The sequence below is a fragment of the Antechinus flavipes genome, chromosome 2, assembly GCF_016432865.1.
Source record: "Antechinus flavipes isolate AdamAnt ecotype Samford, QLD, Australia chromosome 2, AdamAnt_v2, whole genome shotgun sequence".
NCBI classification, from domain to species: domain Eukaryota; kingdom Metazoa; phylum Chordata; class Mammalia; order Dasyuromorphia; family Dasyuridae; genus Antechinus; species Antechinus flavipes.
Genome location: NC_067399.1, coordinates 295,173,421 through 295,198,001, shown reverse-complemented (window position 1 = coordinate 295,198,001; position 24,581 = coordinate 295,173,421). Strand labels below are relative to the sequence as shown.

Sequence of the window (24,581 nt, the reverse complement as noted above, 5' to 3'; positions counted from 1 at the left end):
ATTTAGGCTTATAAGGAAAGTGTTATCCTTGATTCCTTACTCTTTCTTGCCCCTTCTATTCAAGCAATTATCAAGTCATATCACTTCATAACATTCACTCTATGTGCTTAGACTTGATCTTTGAAGTTCTTTCCAATTCTCACATTTTATTATGTTTGCATTTCATAAAGGATAAAAAGAACTTTTATGAAAATTTTGTTTGGGAGTTCCAAATTTCTAATCATGCCATCATAGTCTCATGGTCATAGAACAGAAGGGAGCCTTAGACATAACATAATCCAAACTCCTCATTTTACAGATGAGGAAAGTGAGACTCAGACAGGTTAATTGATTTACACAAAGCTACACAAATAGTACTGTGAGAATCAGTATTTGTACCAAGTTTTTCCTGACTTCAAGTTCTGTATGTATCTACTATATTATGCTACCTCTCCTCTTCTCATTGAAGCTCTGAGAGAAGGCAAAGAGAATTGTCAAAAAAAATAATCATTTGTTTTAACTTGATGAATAAGTGATCAAGCACTTTTATGGTCATTATCCTAGTTTCCCCATGCTCACAAGGTCACAAATACAGCACTTGAAAGAAACAAATTATCTAGTACAAGCATTTTGTTTTTGGATGAAGAAACCGAGATTTAGTGTGGCTTGTTCATTTCATACAGGCACAAAGAAAAAGAGTTAGATCTTCTGATTTCAAATTCAACACATTTTCAAATGCAACATGCAGCTTCTTTAGAGAACAATCACTATTCTTTCTAATAACACCTACTACAATAAATCTCTTAACAAGCATAACCTAAAGACTGTGACTTTTAAACTCTTTTCATTCATGACACCCATTCATCTGAGAAATTTTTACATGACCCTAGTATATAGGTATATAATAAGTATACAAATCAAACATTTGCTGATAATAAGTCATAAGGAAACATTTTAAAACAGTAAAGCAAATTTGCATACTAATTAGATAGATGTGCTTGTTTATTTCTACATAAAGAATTAGTGGGCATATTTGATACCTTTTACTGTCACCAAATTTTTCATGACTCCCACATTCAGTTATATGGCTGACCCCATATGGAATTTCAGCCCATGCAGCAGTTTAAGAAGCACTGCGATAGATACTCCTTTGCTTGTTTATTAACTCTAAGAAAAACTGAAATAGATCATTTTCACCTCATAAGCTTGGGGAAAGTGCAAATAATCATTTTCTCTGGTTTTTGCCAAATAAAATTTTTCATTTGGAACTTTCCATGACACTAACATTTTACTAATAAGGTTTCTATTTCTTGATTTTGGGGTATCACAAGATTTGATCAATTCACCCAAGTGGAATGAATGCCTTGGAGAGTCTTAAGGGAATTCTAACTAATAGCAAAATATTAAAAAGAAACTTGATCAATCACTTCATACCTTTAGAGGTAAAACACAAGGCAGTTTGGTAAAGAAAGTCTGAAACTGGTTACTGATGGTAGTCCAGAGGTTGCTTGGAGAATCCATTGGCAAAGCTTCCATAAAAGTGGCAATGTTTTCTAAGCAGCGTAACATGGCACCCCCTGCTGGCAAATTCTTTTTGTTATTCAAACCCTAGAAAATACAAAAGTGTAGGATCTGAGCTTCTGAAAGATTAAAAATGCATACATTGTATCATATACTTTACAACTATTCTTTTAAGTCACCAACAATTACTAACTTACTTCAGTATTTCAAGGACCCATCATTTTATCAGTATGGGTTCTACCACCAACACAAACTAATTCTTCTGCTGCTTGGTAGACTGTTTTTATGAGTTGCTGTGACAAAAATGATTCATTACCTGGTGGTCAATCTTCTGGTGATATCTTCATTCCACTAAGTAAAGCTAACTCCTAGATAATTGACATATAACATTTATCTAAAGGCTTTCCTCTTGGTAAAGAACTTGTGCTTGTGCTCCAATAGCATGATCTTTGAGAATTCAAGATCACTTCCCTATCCTGATGCATCAAAGAACTTTAGTCAAACACAAAATCACCCAAAGTCAGGGAAAGAAAATGAGAGAAAAATAAACAGAAACAAAAAGAGAGAGACCTAAGGTGTATCCATCCATTCAGCAGACACTTATTAAGCACTTAGTCTGAGCAAGGATTTTTGCTAAGCATTTAAAGAATAAAATAAAGTTCTTCCCCCAAAGAATAATGGGGAGGGGATTCAGAGGCAGGAGGAAAATAAGCCTGCTTTGGAAACAAATCTCCACTGATAATCAACAAATCCAAGTTCCCTGTGTTTTAGATCAGCTGTAGAATTAGGGTGTCTCTCTTTGTCTATTCCCTGAGGCTTTTCACCTGTTTCTAAATTAGACTGCAGGCATCTGTTTAGCACTGCCTCTGGACAGAAGTTGTAAAGGCCCAAAGTATCAAGATAGTTGCTGCTAAGTCTTAGGGAGGCTTATGGAAAGAGCAACAAGATCTTGAACGTATATATACTCATTTGGATTTCTAATTTCTATGTTCAAGTGCTCAGAAAACATTTTTAAGGCCTTATGTAGAAGTTATCTAGAAATTATCATAAGTTTTATACTTCCATGGAGATTAAAAAAAAAAAAAAAAGATATAGGAACTTCCAGGTTATATGAGCAACAAGATATAGGATTGGATATTTTCTCTGAACCCCATGACCTCTTAAACCTCTCCAAAACAGAAATTGTATGCCAAAGATAAAGCAACTTTAAATTGTTTAGAACAAATTCAAAATGAAAGTTTAAAAAGAAACCTGAACTGACATTCATTGACCCCGAGATCACTCAGAACCTGTTCCTCATCTCCCACACTGTTGACAATGAGGCTGTCATAGAGGCCCAAGGACCCAACAGAAGCTTACAACAAAATTTATTCTTACACACTAAACTCTCTCTCCCTTTTCTCTAGTACTGTATAGAGCTTCGGTGTCCAGGCGCAGAATTTTACTCACTCAACAGGGAGTTTAGTCATAGCCCTTCAGCAGTAAAAGCCTGCTGAGAACTCTAATCTAGAAGCACCACTGCAGCAAAGCTCCAAACTGCTAATGCCAGAGAAATGAGAAGCAGAGGGAATGGGACAATACCAACATAGGACACTGTGCAGGTGGGAGGTTGTGCAGCATTTGACATAGCCTGAAGAGAAAAATACAGCATTCAATTAGGGCCAGTTCTGAGCATCCAAAAGTCAATTGAAGCAGAGAAAGAAGAAATCCATATAGAAGAGGGATTAGTTGTTGATGGAAAGGTTCTATAGATGCTTCTTTCACTAGATGATTTTGTGTGGATTACATTGAGTCTCAGAACATTAGAAGGCCTGTCCTCAGTGTAATATTCAATCATTCAAACAAAACTGTCCTTCCCATTTATGTAAACAAAACCAAAGGGATGAAGAAAATATTTTTTAATTGATGATCTTGCACTCAATAGACAACTGCTGCATTAGATGCTAATGAGATCATGGATCTATTCAAATAGTATACCTTGAATTAATATGCATAGTAATCTATAGTCATTTAAGTTATTTAGAGCTTAGGGCTAATGAGTTATGGGTTTTAACCCCTTTGTTCCAATTACTGTTGTTCTATTCCATAAGCTCTAACTATTTAAACTGTATTCAGTAGAAGGTGGCAACAATCCAAATAGGTCCAAAGAGAGTATTCTGAACATAAATTTACATCAACTTTTCCCACGTCCCTGCTTTTGGGCTTCCTCTTTTTCAGAGATTCCCTAATCCTTGAACTCTGAGCAACTAACCTACCCACTTGAAACAATTCCTTCAATATCATCATTCCATAGGAAATGGACTGGTAACAATATGACATATTTTTTAAAAGAGGAAAGATAATTTTTTAAAAAAGCAATCAACAAGCCTGGCCTTTAGATTATTCCTTATCTTCTTGTCTCTAGTCTTGGGTCTTTCTGCTGTTGGTAAGGATTAACCTTTCCTCCAGACCAAGGATTTCCTTAATCCCTGAAGGGTGCAGATAATGCTTCAGGCAGTAAAGTTAGTCATCTCATAAATACATATCTTGATCATAAGAGACACTGGCAAGAGAGTGGATGACTCAGTATACTAGTATGAAAAAAGTGGAGGAATATAGACATGTTAGAATATGTATAAATAGTTTCATCTTTGAATATCAAGGGCAACAGTTTGACTATCCTCAACAAAGATTCATACATTACTAGGCAGAGGAAACTTATGAATCCACTCTCCAATATCCCTGAAGACTGGTCACAGTACTAACGTAACTAGTGACATTTCATAAGGTGGTGCAACCCATTCTTACAGAACTCTGATTATTAGAAAATTATTCCGTATATTAGACTAAAATTGCCCACTTCACTCTTGTTCATTTTCCTCAAGTCTTCCCTCTGGAGCCACATTTAATAAATCTCTTCCCTGTTTCTTATGACAGTCCTTCAGATGCTAGAAGGTGGCCAATATGTATTCCCTAAATCAATTAAACAGGAAAAGAGGAAAACTCAATCATTGTAATACTATTCTACTTTTTGGATCTTATTCTGGTTACAGCCTACCTTTCCAAGTCAATAAATAGAATGATGAACTTGAATTCAAGAAGACCTGAATGCAACTCTTGCTTCAGATACTTAATATCTATGTAACCCTAGGCATATCATTTAAATTTCTCTATCTCAGTTACTCTCTATATAAGATGGGGATAAGAATAATCTGGATATGTCTTTTATTGCTTCCATCAGAGAGACCCCTTTAAATTAGAGTCCAAATAGACTTATTCATTAGGAATCTGAGGTAATACTAATCCTGGAACACTAGGAAACCTCATTCCTTTATTAAGGAGATAGGCAACTTCAGAGCAAAGAATTCAAGACAAAATGTTAGGGCAAGTTTAGGATGGTAATAAAGATCACCAGTTTCTATAGCCTCAGCCTACTGACCTCATGAAACTTACTCTGATCCCTCTAGCTAGAAGATAGTCTTCCTTTCTTCATTTGTCCATACCTCTCTGATTTCTCTTTCTACTTTTCTAACTTTAAAATGTGTTACATTAATTAGCACAAATATCAAATATGAATTACAAGAGTACAGGAACAAACTTTGCTTTTGTTTTTTGTTGTTGTTTGTTTTACTATCCAGAATAGAGTCTTAAACATAATAGGTATTTATCAAGTTCTAAGACGCTCTATAAGTGGGCTATACTCTTAACACTATTCTCTAAATCCATCTTCAAGTACCAAATATGAGCCAGAGACTCCAAAAAGCCCCACTATATAAGAGAATACATACATTATCTGTTTTAAGGAAGTTAGGGAGTGAAAACTTTCAAGGAAAAGGAAATTGATTTTTTTTTCATGTACTGGTATTTTTAAATTGCTCCTTTTGGTCTACAATTTAAGTTAAGATTTCAAATGTCTTTCTGGAAAACCTACCTCCAACAGCTGACTGAGAGCAGCAATAGAACTAAGTTCATTGAAGTCCATGAGAGATGTAGCTAAGGTTCTTAAAAAGCTCCCATCTGGAAAGACAGCAATCCAAGTTAGTAGGGTTTCAGATCTGAATGACTGGTCACATATTAAATGTCTGAAAAAAATACCTTTTATACTGCTCTGGAACAGCTGTGGGAATATCCCATTGGGTGCTAACTGATGGAAGATACAGCGAAGAAACTGCTTTGCCACCCCTGCAGCATTACCCGGGATCATCATGCTGGGATAAATGAAGGAGAAAAAGTACAAGATATCAAGAAACTTTTTCTCATTCTTCTAAATTCCAAAAAATGTTTGCATCAGGATTCATATTAATTCTCTTCTTGCAATTCATGCTAGATAAAGTGAATATGGTCATTACCTAACTCCAGTAATAGTGAAAATTTAGAATCACAGAAATATAGAAGCATGCTATGCTTGAGCTAGAAGCAACTTTAAATATTTGAGGCCTAGTTGCCTAATTCTGAGGTGAATAATCCTTCTATTCTATTACATTGTTTCATAACCCAAAGAAAGTCAACAGATATTCTAAGAGACCTACTAACTCTTATCAGTTTTTTCCAGAGCTAACAAATGTTTATGGATCTAAACTAAATCTATTTTGTTCAAATGAAAAAAATCTTGAAAAATACTCTAAAGATGTAAGTTCCCATCTCTTAAAGAAGCAATCAATGCATTTCTCTTCAAAAGGTGCTCTCTTTAGGCATTAAAGAGTAAAAAAAAAAAAAAAAAAATCAAGTATTCCAGATCATGTCAGAAAGAAAAGGAAGAAAAGGAGAGAGGGAGAAAGGAAGAAAAGAAGAGAGAGAAGGAAGGAGGGAGGGAAGGAAAGAAGGAGGGAGGGAAAAAAGGGAGGGAAGGAAGGAGGGAGGGAGGGAAGAACAAAAGGTCAAGAATTTCAAGGGAATTAATGAAAAAAATACTAATAAAGATGACCTAACTGTGCCAGACTTAAAACTATATTATAAAGCAGCAGTCATCAAAATCATTTGGTATTGGCTAAGAAATAGAGAAGTTGATCAGTGAAATAGGTTAGATTCACAGGACAAAATAGTCAATGACTATAGAAATCTAGTGTTTGACAAACCCAAAGACTCCAGCTTTTGGGATAAGAACTCACTATTTGACAAAAACTCCTGGGAAAACTGAAAAGTAGTATGGCAGAAACTAGGCATTGACCTGCACCTAACATCATTTACCAAGATAAGTCAAAATGAGTTTATGATTTAAACATAAAGAATTATATTATAAACAAATTAGTTTATTATTATTATTATTAGGATACTTTACCTCTCAGACCTGTAGAGAAGAAGGGAAAAGAAGGGAAGGAAGGAAGGAGGGAGAGAGGGAATTTTGAACAAAATTCTCCAGACTCGCACTCAAAGCCATTATTAACTTTCTGTTAGAACTGCCAGAGCTTATACTAAATAGCACAGCCTTAACTAAAGGCAAACTTTTAAGGTCACCTCCACACCACAGTTAGAACTTTTCTGAAAACACAACTCAGATAATGGAAGAAAGAGGATTCTCTAAAATGTTATATTCAAAAATTTATACAAACACTAACATCCTGAAAGAATTACTATAATCTTACATGTTTTACATTCTGAATTGTAGTAATAATATACACTATATTACTAAATATCAGTTGAAGGAACTAGCCTAGAAAAGACTTGGAGAGATATCAATTTTGTCTTCAAATATCTGAAGAATTTTCATAGTAATTAGACTTCTTTTTCTTGGTCCTATGATTAATAGTTTAAAATGACAGGGAAGGACCAGCCAAGATAGTGGAGTAGTAGGAAGAATTATAATCATGATTCTCTCACAACTATTCAACAAAGATCTAGAAAATGCACCAAAATAGCTAGTATTTATGATGTATGAGATACTGTACAAAGTGTTTTACAAATATTATTTTATTTGATCCCTTCAACAACTCTGGGAGGTAAATGCTATTATTATCCCCATTTTACAATTAAGGAAATAGAGATAGGCAGAGGTTAAGTGACTTGACCATGGTCACAGAGCTAGTAAATGTCTGAGATTAGATTTGAAACTTGTCTTTCTGACTCCAGGGCAACTAGGTAGCACCAATGGATAAAATGTTAGGCCCTAGATCAAGAAGACTCAAATTCATGAGATCAAATCTGGCCTCAGATACTTACTAGCTGTGTGACTAAGGGTAAGTTACTTAGTCCTGTTTGACTCAAGTTTCCTCATCTGTAAAATGAGCTGGAGAAGGAAACATCAGACCACTTAGGTTGGGATCATAAATAGACACAACTGAAAAATTACTAAAAAAAAAAAATTTAACTTCCTGACTCCAGGACCAGAATTCTATTCACTGTGAATTCTATTCACTAGGGCCTCGTACCACAAGTGCTGATCAGAAAATGTAAGAAAAAATTACAGTAAATCCTAATTATCGCCCAGGTGAACATAAGAAAACAGAGTGAGATTCACATTCACGCAGGACATTCCAACTCAGGGACTGGGCAAGGGAAGACATAGTGCAATGCAACAGATCTGGAACAGAGGGGTCTGATCTTATGCAGAAAACAGGAATAGGGATCAACTAGAAATTATCATTTACTACCCAGTTCTAGGTAATAGATTTAGTACAGATTAGTGAAGGAATCTTCTCCTAGATGTGGTAGTCCAGGATAAGGACCACATCATGATCAAGGGCCTTAGGCTGCATACTAAGTAAGGAACAAGTACAAAAGCAAGCAATGATGTGGTTAACAGAGAAAGCCTAAAGTACTGCTAAGACTTTAATATTCATCACACCTCTCCCATTGGCAGTTCTAACCATTGGCAGTCTTTGTTTAAAATGTTCTCATCATGAAGTTGTCCTCACTCAAACCCATACCAGTGCTCATGTGCAGACAATTGAAAGAATGACCAAGTAAAGAGAGGAATTAATGTCGGTACTAATTGCAATAAACAAGATTTTGTCAGAGATGCAGCAAATGGAATTCAGTACCTATTTGGAAGTGAAACATGCTGTTGTGAATGAAGAAGCCAACTTTGAAAAAAAAAACAAGTTTAATTCAGTGTGAACTGTTAAAGACTGAACTGGAGAGAGAGAAAAGTTGATTTGCAAAGGAACTTGTAGTCAAGCAAGAACAATAATTCAATGAAAAAGAAGTATTGAAACAAGAGATAAAAAAAAAAAAACAGGAAGACCTGGGAACAATGATGCTCAACTTATCTCAGAATATGGCTCAACTAGAAGCTCAAGTGGAGAAAGTTACAAGAGAGAAGCTCTCAATAGCTAATCAGTTAGAAGAAGCTCAAAAGAACTGGAGATCATTATTGAACAAAAAGTAGATAATTTTGATTATATTAAATTAAGAAGTTTTTGTACAAACAAAACTAATGCAGACAAGAATAGAAGGGAAACAATAAACTGGGAAAACATTTTTTACATTCAAGGGTTCTGATAAAGGCCTGATTTCTAAAATACATAGAGAACTGACTCAAATTTATAAGAATTCAAGCCATTCTCCAATTGATAAATGGTAAAATGACGGCTGAATAAACTATAGTATATGAATGTTATGGGATAGTATTGTTCTATAAGAAAGAATCAGCAGGATGATTTCAGAGGTCTGGGGACTCTTGCATGAATTGGTGAAATGAACAGAACCAGGAGATCATTATACACAGCAACAACAAGACTATACAATGATCAATTCTGATGGATATGGCTCTTTTCAACAATGAGATGATTCAGACCAATTCCAATAGACCTGTGATGGAGAGAGCCATCTACACCCACAAAGAGGACTGTGGGAACTGAGAGTGGATCACAACATAGCATTTTCACTCTGTTTATTGTTGTTTGCTTGAATTTTATTTTCTTTCTCATTTTTTTTTTTACTTTTTGATATGATTTTTCTTCTGCAGCAAGATAATTGTATAAATATGTATACTTATATGGGGCTTAACATATATTTTACTTTGTTTAACATATATTGGATTACATACTATCTAGGGAAGGAAGAAGGGGAAGGAACACAAGATTTTTTCAAGAGTCAGCATTGAATAAAAACTTCAACAAAAAACAATTGACTTATCAGACAATTGACTAGAGTCAATCAGAGCTCGGGAACCGGTGGAAGAATCCAACTTTTAACTGAAAAAAGATGAGAGGGATAGCTGGAAGCTAGAAGGAACTGCACATATATGTGGCAGGATATAAGTCTTCTAAATTTAGAAAGAAATAACAGGGCAAAGGGATAGGTTAGAGGGGGGAAACATAAAAGAGGGTTCCTAATAGGTGAGCAGGTTAAGGTATAGGAGTGCAAGATAGTGGTAGAAGAAAAGAAAAAGAATAAGTAGGGATAGGAATGGGATGAGAAGGATAGTGAGGAAACATAGAAAGAAGAAAAATATACAAGTAACTATAGCTTAGAATATGAATGGGATGAATTTACCCATAAAATGGAGACTGTTAGATTTAAAAATCAAATTCAAAAATATGCTGTTTTTAGGAAATGTTATAAAAATGAGAGATGAACTCAAACATAAAATAAAGGTCAGGAATAGAGTTTATTATATAAAAAAGTAAGAGTAGTAATCATGATTTCAGATAAAGTTAAAGCTAAAAAAGATTTAAATCAAAAGAGAAAAATAGGGAAACTATACTCTGTATAAGCCTTATTATTCAATATTGTTTTAGTCCACTTAAAATTACTAGACAGTATAAAATACCTGAGAGTACACCTGCCAAAACAGACAAAGGTATTATATGAATATAAATTTATATAAACATAAAACACTTTTTATACAAATTAAGTTAGATATAAATAAGTAATATGTATTGTTTGAGGGTAGGTAAAGTCAATATACTTTAATGACAATTCCACCTAACCTATTTATACAGTAACATACCAAATAAATTTCTAAAAAGAAGGGAGGGTCTTATTAAGTTAGAAATTTGGCAGCGTTAAGGTAAAGCTAGTAATCATGGGTAGGGACACAAAAAGTGAGGGAAGAAGACAAGGGAGGGATCCTTGGGTGAAGGGGAAATTAAGTAATAACAAGGGAAGTTATAGAGCAGAATTTAATTAAAGAGTCAGCAGGGAAAGGAAAGATGTATGTATGTGGGGGGATGAGTGTATGTATGTATGCATATATCTACATATGTATACATAAATACATCTTTTCTTAACTTTAGCTTGCATGGGGGAGAGGAGGGAATAAAAGAAGGAAAAATGAATAAAGTTAATAAGGAGTGGCAGCAAGGAAACAAAGAACAATTTACAAGGAAATTAGGAAAAAATGGACATTTATGAATATAATTTCTTCTGTTAATAGAAATACTTTCTTGATCTGGTAATTTGTTGTTATATATTTTGAATCTTCCTTGATGTTCTGGTGGGCATATGATAATGTTCTTTTTTGTTTTGTTTTGTTTTTTTTTTATATTTGTTTTGCAAAATGGGTAATTTTGATCATTTTATATTAAAAATTTCTTGTGTAAATACATTTATTGTGTAAATAAAGCCTATGCAGCCAAGAATAGAAGTAATACAGAAAAATGGAGGAAATCTTTCATAGACAATCTCTCAGATAGAAAGTGATTAGGTTGGAATATTGCTGTGGTGTAAGAAATGATGAGCTGGTTAATACTGGAAAAACTTGGACTTAAGAAAGAAAATATTTTCCACCTTCAGAGATATAGATGACAAGTGGAAATAAACAATATAGTTATATACATATATATGTATGCAAATATACATATATATATACATATTTAATTGTAGCTTTCTGAAAGAGAAAAAAGTAAAGTACACAGCAGAGAAAAAAGAAAACCTCAAAGAACCATAGAATAGCTGGACATCTTTAAAAACAATATGCCATTTATATAGATTCTTTTGAAATGGAAATTTATTGCTTTATATTGAATCCCCTCACATTTTACTGTGTACATAGCAATGATTTTTTTCTTTTCTATTTTTTATTGAAGTTTAAAATAAAATTAAAAACTTTAAAAAGAAAGAAAAAAGAATGACTTCTGAATAATCCAAGAAGACTTATTTAAAGTGACATAAAGTGAATGACATTATAAAAACAAACTACTTTGAAAGATTTAATAACTCTAATCAATGTAATGATCAATCAACAATTCCATAAGAACAATAATAAAGAATGCTACTCTTCTTCTGACAGAAGTAATGGACTCAAGATACTGAGAGAAAGATACATTTTTATATATTAATGTTTGTTTTGTTCAAATATGCATGTTTTCCCAAAGGTTGTGTTTTTAACATTTTTCAAAGAGTAGTAAGGAGAGAAAGTAAATTCTTGTTCATTTAAAAAATACTTTGTAAAAGAAATTCCAAGAAAAGAGATTTCAAGACAATAGAATGAAAAATTTCCTAATAATTAAAACTGCCCAAAAAAAAAAAAAAAGAATGAACTATATTAGTGGATTAGTGGATTCCCTATCACTAGAGAATACAAATATAATATAGACAGGATTAATACTTCAGGTAGAAGTTGAACTAAGTGACCTATGATCCAAAAGAGTCTGTTTTTCTTTTTTCCCTTGAGGAAATTGGGGTTAAGTGACTTGCCCAGGGTCACACAGCTAGGGAGTGTTGTGTCTGAGATTAGATTTGAACTCAGGTCCTCCTGACTTCAGGTCAGCCTTCAGGGCTGGGTGCTTTATCCTCTGTGCTACCTAACTGCCTCAGAGTCTGTTATTCTTTAAAGTGCATTCAAATTTGTATTTCAAATCATGTCTCATCAATTTCAATCTTTGAGACTTTGTGGAATCTTTTTAGTGACTATAATAGACACAGTTTAAAACAAAAGATTACATTTTTTCCTGGAACTAAATTTAAAAAGCCATTTCATTTCAGTTCATGTATAAGTTATATTAAGTTAACATGGTGCATTTCTAATGAGTTTTGGGACCTGGGTAATGTAGCTTACACAAAAAGACAAATCAGCATCTAAAAATACCCAACAATTCAGGAACCTGCATCTATTGAACACATTTCTATGTTACCTACAGCCTTGTTCTTTTTTTTTTTTTTTTTGGGGGGGTGGGGAGAGAGGAACTAAATGACCTTATGTTATCATGCAAAATTAAGTCAAATCTTATTTATATTTTTAACTACAAACACTGTCTGCAATTTCCCGACCTCGCTAGGATCTGATCTTAATACTCACAAACACAAGAAATTCATGTCACAGTTATGAAACTGAGGAAGCCCTATAATAAAACTCATGTATTTTTGAAAATATCAGGGTTCCATTAAAGAAGTGAAAGATGAGAAAATGTTTCAGGAATCAGAAAAAAAAAAAGAATTCCAGAAAAAAATTTAACCTGATGTCATAAGAAAGACAGATAACTTTATAATAAAAGTATTATGCATATCCTAAAATTCATAAATAAAAGCTTTATTATGAGAATTATAGTAACAATAAATATAAGAATGATAATATGAGGGTGCTGTTGAAGTCAGGGATGCTAAGAACCCACAGATTTTAAATCATCTACAAATATTGTTATAATTAAGAACAACAAAAATCATTTCATACTTATATAAGTGCTTTAAAGTTACAAAAGAATTTCATAACCAGCATCTTGTTTGATTTTCATAGGCCCCTTTGAGTTGGGTGATATATATAGATATAGCTATAGATAGATGTGTGTGCATACAGTTCAATAAATCAATGAATTTGTGTTTTCATTGATTTGGGCATTTCATCTACCAATACAAATCTCACCTCATCCTGTGACATTTTTTACATGTTTTTCCACACATGTTCTATAGAATATTTACCCAATGTGATGGAGGCCTTACTCTAATTCATTTTATGTTTTATTGCTATTAGTGAAGCAATTAGTCTGGCTGATTATTACCACTTGTACTCAAAATGATTGGCCTACCTCTGTTTCAGTCATCTGTCTCCTCAATAATATCCTTTACGCCTCTTCTTCCTTAGTGGAAATGGAACTATGTAGCCTACCATACAATCTTGTACTACTCTTTGAGTCACCAGAAATTTTGAGGTAATCAAGTTATCTATTTCCATTTTACATTCTATTCCCAGTTTATAAATGAGAACTTTTATATAATGAGAACTTTTTATAAAAGTTCAAACCTAGTCTCCTATTTCTTGGAAAACATGTACTGTCTATAGTATTTCTTTCCTTCCTAAAAGGACAGCAAGAATGCAAAAAGAAAGGGTAGAGAAAATGTATTTGGCTTACTTTGGGACCTTACCTTTCTGCTTGGTTGGAGAAACTGGTGCTGGATGCCAATCTAAACAAAGTATCAAAAAATAATGTCACAGGAACATCCTGGCCTTAGCCACAGAACATAATATCAGGAAAATTACAAATAGACATGGACCTAGAACCATCATTAAATGATCCATAATCAAACTATGCATTTTAAACCAGAAATAACCTTAAAAGTCATTTAATTCAACACTTCATTTTACAGAAAAGGAAACTAAGTAACACAGGGGGTAAATGCCAGTCAGGGTTAAAGTGCAGGTCTTTTATCTCTAAATTCAGACTTATTTTCACAACATTGTACCATCTCCCATTAGTCCTTTCAGATAGTGCCCCCAAAAGATGGCCTGGTTCCAACCAACCCATCAAAATTATTTCTAGTATCAAGTTATATGACTCCTAGCCAGCATAATTTAGAGTATTTTATGTGAATAGACAAACAATTTAAATAGTACCTAATTTCATCCCATCCAAAGTTCCCCCAGAATACATGCCAATTAATTTTTATGATAGTAACTGGTCATCATATCTACTTAATAAAAATTTTTGTTTCAAGTAATATTCCAAAGGAAAATGTATTCTATGTAATGGAGCAGGGGCAGGGAGAAGGGTAATGTAGAGCAAGAGTTAACTCATTGATTTATTCAGTACCTTGCACATAGTAGGAATTTGATAAATATTTGTTTTCTTTCTGATACCCAAACTAAAATCTAATTAATTCTGACTGGCTAATTGATAGTAAATATAATCATCAGGCAGAGCATTCCAATGGGGACTCACTGGCAACAACATTAGAAAGATATCCTTAACCCTTCACAATTAACACTAGAACCTCAAGGAAGAAATATCTAGGGTCCCCCTGTGGATTCAGCAGTCACAGAAAATAGAGGTTTGGCAGAGACATATCAGAGACTGTGCTACAGAGATACATGACAGAATTCATTTCATTCACTTTAGTCCATTTTAATATAACTTATTATTTCTTGGATTTAGTTATATAATATAGATCAAGTCACTTCTCCTAAAATGCAGCTATCCATAGTAAACAAACAATCAGGATATAATGAAGCCTGTAATAAAGGGCAGCCTTTCTCACATCTCTCATTTGCTGTACCTTAAAGTATTTAGTATAAAGTACCTTTTTACCAAGATGAAAGAAAGATAAAATTTTAATACAGTAAGTTTTGCTTAAGGAAAAACTTTCTTCAGAAGATTCATCTTTAAGTAGGTTTCTCTTTGTTAGTTATCTGTTTCATGGGATGGTACCATTCTAGGTTAATAATTCTGTCTGTTACACACACACACACACACACACACACACACACATATAATTCATTGGTATTGATAATAAAGAATAGTGGAAACTCTCTAAATGAAAATTCATTTCTTGAATCCATCAGATAGATATGAAATAAATATTACCTCCCAATTATTCCAAGCTGGGATGGATGATAATATAGAGAAGTAAGAATTTTAGTATTTAACTTCCTGGTCCTTTACTCTAGAAATTCACATGGAGATAATTTGGACTTTTTAGATACTCCTCTGTCCACATGGCAATATAGCTTCCACTTTTTTGCTTCCACTTACCATATAACCTTGGAAGATAGGGTATAATACAAACAAAGCTTGATAGTAAGGGACTGAAAGTTGTGGCTACTTTTCCCTTGATGTAGTCTCCTTCCCAAAGTGGAAGGAAGAACTTCTAGAGGAGAGGAGAGGAGGCAAGAGAGGAAAAAGCAGGGAGAGGGAGTGGAGAAAAAGGGAGAGGCAGGAATGACAGTGGATCTTAAATCTACTCAAGTCTATTAACCTTTCCTTTTCTTGAAATATGCAAAACCTACCTATCTTTTGAGTCCCAGGTCAGGTCTTAACTTCCTCTGATATTTGTCCTGAACACCTCCCTACCATGGGAATACATCCTTTTCCTGAGCACCTATCACCCTTATTCCTTATTGCTCATTTGGTGTTTATTTGTATATTGCTGTGAAAAGTCTCAACTGTTTTCAGCATTCATTTCACTTCTATCCTCAGCTAAAGCATAAGCTACAAAGGGAATTTGTTTGACATATCTTGCCACAGTATTAAGGGAGGTATTACATAAATTATTCCTGAACTGAATGACATTTTATCCCCTTGCCTAAAAAAACTAATATTACAGCTAGAATTTAACAATTAATTGCATCTAATTTTACTACTTATCTAGTAGAGTTTCTATGGGGGAAGTGATTTGTAAACTCTAAAGTGCTATATAAATATGAGTTATTTTTAATATTACAGTTATAGACTTACTATTATTTAATGTTAATTGTTTCAGCCCTTCTTGGCTATTTATATAATCCAAAATTATCAGCACAACATTGAAATGTATACATTTTCTTTTCTTTTTAGGTTCTTTCCTTACTCTTTAAACAATTTCCCTTCTTTCCTCCTGGAAATGCCATCAATTTCCCTATTTCTGTTGAGGGCACCACCATCCTCCCAGTCATCCAGGTTCGTAACCTTGGAGTCATTTTTGATTCTTCCCTTTCCCCTAACCCCCATATCCAACTAGTTGCCAAGTCCTGTTAATTCCACCATCACATCTCAATCAAACCAGAAAATCACAATATTACATTAGAGATCCTCTAATTTAGAGCTCCTTAAGCTTTTTCTACTTGTGACCCTCTTTCACTTGAGGTATTTAGGTATATACAATAGGTATATAAATTAAACATTAGCTGATTATGAATAATAACAAAATTTATTTTAAAACAATTCTTTGCAATACATATAATTTTACCATTTATTAAACATGAAAGCAAATTTGCATACTAATGAGATGATGTACTTGTTTATTTTTAAAGAAAGAATTAAATCTGGATAGAATAGTTGACACCTTTTATTATTGCCAAATTTTTTGCAATTTCTACAATTCAGTAACCATATGGGGTCACAACCCACAGTTTAAGAAACTTTGCTCTAGCTCAACCTCATCATTTCACAAATGTAAAAGCTGAGAAAGCCACATAACTAATTAATGGCTGTCAGGAGCTTTCATATGTTTAGCTTCTAAAAGATCTATCACATTAGACATGTTTGTCCTTATAAGCAGTCAGAGCTAACTAAACTTAATTCATTTATCATTCAATCAGGGCAAAGCAATGTATTCCTAAAGTTATTTCTTTTCCTTCATTTTTCAGGGCTAGGTTAGTTTTTGAAATCTGCTATATTTATTCCTTGCCCTACTCTATAGATGCTATTACTTCCAAATACACTTCTGTTCGTTCAATAAAACTAGTTCATGGGTTTACCAAGAGAGAGACCACCCAATACTAGCATATGTTGCCTCAGTGCTTACAGAAACAAAGCTTGAAGTTCTTCTCTGAAATTGTGTCACAATATCCAAACAATAGAAAAATTCACTGTGTTCAATAAAAATTAAAGCAAACAAAAGCAAAAATCACATGCAATAAAATCTTGTCAGCCCAGTTATTTGGTATTATTCTTACCAAACAACCTAAATAGGTGAGTAAGGTACATTATTTGGTTTGGTATCATAAATATTCATATAGATATGGGTGGGGAAAATAGGAATGGAGATTCTTCCCATCTAAAAAGACAAAAAATGGCATTCACCTTCCCACAGACTGCATGATATCCAACAACAAAGGAGCTGCAAGATCTGGACTTAGGTGGATGAATGTGGAGAGCACTACAATGGCTAATCCTAATGTTTCTTCATCATATTCTTCAAGGATGGCCCCACAGTCATGGCATCTAAAAAGAAAACAGAAAAAGAAATGCTTATATATAAACAATAAAGTGAGGGCTTTAAAGGGTTTAAATCATATCTAACCAGTAGTTCTCATTGTATATGTCTTGGATCTTGAAAAAGCAGTACTTTGCTCTATTTGAGTAGTCTCCCAAAATTCTAATCTCACCACTACACCATAGACATCGGAAAAGGAATTGTAATCTATAACAAAGATAGTTTTTATTAGTGGAGGAATAATTTATGTTCCTAATGACATGACTTGTACTGAATCGTTGTTCCCTTTTGTGGAATGTAAGGCCACTTGAATAAATCCCCTAAACTTTCTAATTGAAGAAAAATATATTCCATTAGTAGATGAATGACAGGAGGATCTAATCAGGAGTACCTGAGAAGCCAGGGGAAATTCAGGTGCCAGACTTTGCTATACATATTTACAACCTTTAGCCAAATCTTCATTTCCCTGTGCCTCAGTTTGATGATGATGATTAAGATGATAATGGTGGTGGTGGTATTGGTGATGATGGTGGTGATGAGAATGACAATGATAATACCAATAACAATAATTACATTTACAGAGCATTTTGAGGTTTATACATCAGTTTACAAAGTACTGATATAAAAAAATAGAGCAAAAAAAAAAGAGTTCTTTTTTTAAATATGCAGAGTAGGAGAAAAGAGGAGGAGTGTTATTGGTGTTTGTTGAGTACAAAGTAGCAAAAAAAAGTTAAGTTATTTTTTAAAAAAGAAAAATATAGAGGATATTTGCTCCTAAGTAAATTACAATTTATTATTTTTGGTGTATATAGGATAACATTTGATTGCATTCAAGTCAACAAATATTCATTAAACATCCCCTATATGCAAGATATTGTGCTAGGTACTAGGGAAACAAACAAAAAGTTAAATAGTCTCTGCCCTCAAGGAGCTTACATTTTATTGGAGGTGAGCATAATATGAATAGATAGGCAAATAAAAAGTAATTTGAGATGAGAGCAAACAAACTAACAATTTGACAGAAAAGGCTTCACAGAGGTGACAAGAAATGAACCTTAAAGAAAATAAAGATTCTGAAAGTCAAAGATGAGAAAGCATTCCAATATGGAGAATGGTTTGTGCAATGGCACAGAAGTAGGAGAGGAAATATTTCACTGAGGGAACAGTCAGTGACCCAGTTTGGCTGAAATATAGAGAATGCAAAGTGGAATCATGTGAAATAAGACCAGAAAAGAGTCAGACTTTGGAGGGCCTTAAATATCCCACTAAGAATTTGTATTTATCATAGAGACAATAGGAGTCACTGAAAGTTTTGCAGGAAAATAATATGAGTAGAGTTGCTGAATTTGAATATCAGAAAACCTCATTTCAAATCCTGGCTCTTCCATTTACTATCACTCTAACCTGGACAAAGTACTTAGTCTTTCTGGATGCCATTTTCCTTATCTATAAAATCAGGAGGTTGGACTAAATGGCCTCTAAGGTCCTTTCCAGCTCTAGATCTATGATCTTGTGATGCTATACACTAAGAAGCTTACTCTAGGTCTGTGGGAATATGGACAAACCTACAAATAGGGTGATAAATTATAAAGTTATTACAATAGTCCAGATGAAAGGTGATGGAGGCCTAGAGTGGAATCCCTGTGAATGAAGAAAAGGGGATGGATGCAAGAGATGTGATGGTGGAATTAACAGGACTTGGCAACTAGTTGGATATGGGGGTTAGGGGAAAGGGAAGAGTCAAAAATGACTCCAAGGTTACGAACCTGGGTGACTGGGAGGATGGTGGTGCCCTCAACAGAAATAGGGAAATTGATGGCATTTCCAGGAGGAAAGAAGGGAAATTGTTTAAAGAGTAAGGAAAGAACCTAAAAAGAAAAAAAAATGTATACATTTCAATGTTGTGCTGATAATTTTGGATTATATAAATAGCCAAGAAGGGCTGAAACAATTAATATTAAATAATAGTAAGTCTATAACTGTAATATTAAAAATAACTCATATTTATATAGCACTTTAGAGTTTACAAATCACTTCCCCCATAGAAACTCTACTAGATCAAGTAGTAAAAGTTACAAAGAGACCCAGTATCACTGAGTTGGAAGAATAATAAAGGTCGTCTAGTCCAATGAATACCTGAACTGGACACTAAACTTCTGGCTGAAGCCCTCCAGCACTGAGAAACTAATTTACTTAAAGCAACCCTTCCTACTTTCAGATAGCCCTGTTAGGAAAGTTTTCATCATAACAAAATTAAATCTATCTCTGCAACTTTTATTTACTTTAACTATCTGTGCCCTATGAGGATATGCAAAACAAGTCTAATCTCTCTTCCACAAGATGATCCTTCAGATACATAAATATAGTTATCATGAACCTCCTGTCAGATTTTTTCTTTAGTCTAATAATCTTGATAATTTTAAATTGATCTTCAAATGTCATGATTTTTAGTTCTTTCATCAATATGGTTAACATCTTCTGCATATTCCAGTTTGTCAATGTCTTTCTCAAAATGTAGTGCCCAGAACTCAACATGTTCTTCAAGTTTAGTTTAACTACAGTTAGAGGACAATTAAAGTTCTCACATATCCCATTCTAGATATTAGGTTTCTCTTAGTGCATTCTATATGTATCTTAAGTATACACAGGCAGACTAGAATATCATTATCTTATCTGCCATGGTATAGACTTGACTCTATTGACAAAGTTGATATAGTATATTAATCCTCTTATTTTTTTTCATGCTGCTATATTGTATTGTATATATTGGCATTGTATTCATTTTACAGCTAAATATCAGAGAAATTAAGTGGCCTGTCCAAAGGCTCACTTTTAGTAAGTGTTAGAAGCAGCATTCAAATTCAGATCTCTTAATTGCAAGTATAATGTTCACTTCACTTTACCATACTACCTCTCCTATGATACAGATAGTTTAAATATTATTCTTCCAATTACATATCGGCAAACTGATAGTAAGGAAGTTAAATATATTGCTCAAGGTTAAAGAAGTCATCCTTACAGACTGTAAAATAATTTCCTCAGAAGAGATGTACTAGTACAATTATCTCTATTTTACAGATGAAAAAAAAAACTAAGGTGTTAAAATAGAAGTAATTTGTTAAGCTCACATAGTGCATAGGGGAAAAAGCAGGTCTCAAATTTAGAATTTCTTACTCCTATTCTACTATAATTTCCACCACTTGACCTAGCCATTTTTAGAACAAATTAAAGGATCATAGGATTTAGAACTACAAACAATCTTAGAGACTATTTCAAAACCATCATTTATAGATAAGATGAAAAAAGGCTCATAGAAATGAAGTGATAATAATTGTTTTCGATATGCTTTCTTGCTCTAGCAAGTGACTAAGAAGTCATGAACATCAATAATCTAAAGATGAACACCAGAATAAGTGTGCAAATAGCTGATATGTAAAAGTAGTGACAGCCAAAGGTCACACAGAAATTGTGCTGAACAATTTACATATCTTTTTAATATCTTTGAGGGAAGAGGGAAGCTGGTTGGTGACACCAATGAGGAGTAATGGCAATGTTTTTAAATGCTCAGATGTTCTGCATTTGGAAAATGAATGGAAGAATTTTATGATACATTTTATAATAATGTGTCAAAAATTGGCCATAATAAAGTCAAAGCTATAAAGTTAAAAAAGCTAAATGAGTAAAAGATGTCCTGAGAGATTATACACATATTCCTTAAAGGAATTAACACCAACACACTCATTAGTTGCAAAGTCTTAAATTTGTAGGAACAGAACTTCTCCCTGGCACTTCAGTCCTGAGTTAACCTTATTATAACTGCATTACATAAGCAATCTTTTCAATCAGAGATATTCCATTCTTCTATAGCTGAATAGTGAAACTGAGACCTGAAACATTTACCCAGAACAGCAAAGAAACCAAAGCCAGCAGTTACTAAAAAGATTTACAAAATTAACAAGCTGGAATAGATACCAGAGGTCATCTATTTCACCATATTTCTGAAGCAGAAATGTCTTCCACAATAATCATGAGATCACAGGTGAAGCTAGAAGAGACTTCAGAGGCCAACTAATTCTAAATTATTATGAGGACAGGGCAGCTAGATGTCACAATGGATAGAGCAGCCACCAAGAGTCAAGAGGACCTGAGTTCAGATCTAGCCTCAGACACTTCACACTTAACTAGCTATGTAATCCTGTGCAAGTCACTTAAACCCAATTGCCTTACCAAAAAAAAAAAAAAAAAGATATTGAATCTGTATGTGTGAGTTAGTGTTATGATGAAGCAGCTGAGAATAACTATAAGATGCAGAAATTTTTCCTGTAGAGACTATTTAGAAAGGAGGTTCTGAAGGACAAAGCTAGATCAAGTAATAATATATGGAAATTATTGTTATTATCATTATCTATAATTAATAAAAACCTATTATAATGGGCACTATCTTTGTGTCCAAGGAGGCATCAGGTCAGCATGAAAGTACAGTAGAATTTGGATGATGCAGAGAATACTGTTAGACTTGAAAGTTAGGAAGACCCAAGTCCAAATCCTACCACAAATTCTAGCTTTCTGACCCTCAGTCTTTCACTAACCTTTTGGTACCACAGTATCTTCATTTGTAAAATCAGATAGTTAGACTCTCAATAGCCTCTATGATCCCTTTCACATCTAAATAGATAATTCTATTATCAATGAGTAGAAAGTTGCCCTGATCCACAAGGACTGGATGAAATTTTTTTTTTCAATTATATGGTTTGAATTGGTATCTAATCTCAATTCATGAAGGGCTTGCAAATGAGGCAAGGAGCTGATAATAGATCCCTAAGAAATAGTAGATATATTTTCTAGAAGAATCATATCAATTTCTCTTTTCTTTTCTTTTTTCTTCACATGAGCCAGGGAAGAGAAAAAACAGGGATAAGGATAGCAAAAAGAAGCAGGCAAATAGAAAATAATAGAAGGATGAGGATAGGAAAGATGAAAGGATATTTTCTAAGAATTTTGAGGCAATTAGATGGAATTTGTGATAGGGAAGTAAAAGGGAGATCATAAAATCATAGCTTTACAATTAAAAAGGTCATTTAAGATCATCTAGTTCAGATTCTCATTATATAAATTTGAGAAATTGAGGCCCAGAGAGATTAATGACTTATCCAAAGCCACACAGTTAGCAAAGCAGAGCCAAGGCTTGAAGTGAGATACCATGACTCCAACTCTATCACCATGCCCACTGCACCATGTTGACTACATAGAGCATTTGGTTAAAATAGGAATTTTGTGCAGAGAAGAAGATGGAAAAGTCATTAGATTTGAATTCAGAGGAGATTGTGATTTAAGAGAAAAGAAACTGAGCATTAACTTTGGTTAGATATGTGTGAGAAAATATATTTGTCGTTCATGACAACAAAGACACATATGGCTCCAGTCTTGAGGCAAGGAGGATGACAACATATTAAAAGGGCAAGACAGACTATCTAATTACTCTAATGCCTACTAGCTAGATGATCCTTGAGCAAGTCATAATCTCCCTAAATCTTGCTTTACTCATCTACAAAATAATAACAATAATACTTATATAATGGGAAGCTGATGAAGTAAAGGGTATTCAATCATTTCATTTCATTTTAGTTTTAATTGAGAATATGTCTTAATAAATCACTCAATCTTAATATATACTATATATAAAAATATTACAATAAAGTAAAATAGTTTCAGATAAGAGGTCCACTCCAACTGACTATGGGATTTTGTTACATTATCCAGATCCTTAATAAAAAACCAGAATTAGAATGGAGGTTTTTCCAGAAATTCGACCAAATATGGCTTTCCAGCATAGCCTTGAGGAGAAACTACCTGGGAAAGGAAGATTTGGGGAGCTGAGAGTCCTCAGATTAAGCCTTGATCAGGTCTCTCCAGTCATGAGTGGAAGAGAACTCTCTAGCTTTGAAAGATCTGGATGATATTGGATCCCCCCTTTCCCTTTCAATACCCTAGGATGATTCCCAATGCAGAAATGGTTGCCAGTTAGTCCAAAGATAGATGAGCACAGATTTACCATGCTAAAAGTGAAGTTCCTAAGCATTGCACAAGTGAAAGAAAAGTGAGTAACCAAAAAGTATGCATTACCTTCACATGGACTCCCTAAGAGGGAGTTCACTTTTATCTGTACGCCATATGTACTTATAAGAGAATATGTCACTGACTTTTGGAGCATATTTTGTGCCAACTGTTCTTCTTGTATCAAAAATAGTATTCTTTTCTTAAAGATATTTGTAGCTGGCTAATTAAAATTATTAACTGACAATCTCAGGGAAAAGCACATGTGGAGATGCAAGCTGATAGCATTATAGGTTTACCTTCTGACATTGTAGGGTTAGCCCTATAATGTTGAAGATGAGAAGCCAAGATCTGGCATCCAACTATTCCCTGGGAGTTTAGTGTTGGGAAAAGAAGACTCAGAAGTCACAAGAACTATATTTACCTTAACTAGCTCATAATGTTGCAATGAGTCAGGTACTTTGCAAATGGTAAAGAACTTTTAAAATGAGTTTGATTAATATCATGTTCTTCTCTAGATAGCTTATAATGCCTAAAATTTCTATAGTACTCTATACACATTATCTTATTTGATCTTTTTGATAACATGTAAAATTGTCAATGAAGTCATTGCCAACAATTCATTTTACAGACGAGCAAATTGGGACTTGGATATATTAAGTAACTTGCCTAAAATTATACAGAAACAAACTAAAAGACTGCTCTTGCCTCCTATTCCTGGGATACTTTTATACACATATGTTGAATAAACAAAATTATCCCATGTGGAACTGTGTACAGTGACTATGATTATAATTTTGGTAGTGCTAGCAAATCATATAGGATTTGCTGATAAAAACTCTGATAAAAAAAAAAAAAAAACCTCCATCCTTCTCTTTAGCTAACCAAATCTCAACCACCATTCAAGATGCAAATCAAAAGCCACTGTTTCCTGATCTTTTCCATCTCCCCTGGGGGAGGGGGCGGGGGGAGATGAGTATGTATTCTGTACCACTTATTTGACCCTTACTAAAAGTTATTTGAGTATACTAAGTCAGCTTATC

At 33.8% G+C, this 24,581-nt stretch overlaps 1 protein-coding gene across 1 annotated transcript in view; it reads right to left on the bottom strand.

Moving 5' to 3' along the window:
- Positions 1-24,581, bottom strand: part of UNC79 (unc-79 homolog, NALCN channel complex subunit) — a 325,074-nt gene that overhangs the window by 58,492 nt on the left and 242,001 nt on the right. The window contains exons 37-41 of the mRNA XM_051977373.1: positions 17,352-17,492; positions 13,720-13,758; positions 5,575-5,687; positions 5,411-5,496; positions 1,414-1,587 (exon numbers count right to left, since the gene is read on the bottom strand). Coding sequence (XP_051833333.1) covers positions 1,414-1,587; positions 5,411-5,496; positions 5,575-5,687; positions 13,720-13,758; positions 17,352-17,492 — 553 coding nt within the window. The remainder of the gene's footprint in view (positions 1-1,413; positions 1,588-5,410; positions 5,497-5,574; positions 5,688-13,719; positions 13,759-17,351; positions 17,493-24,581) is intronic.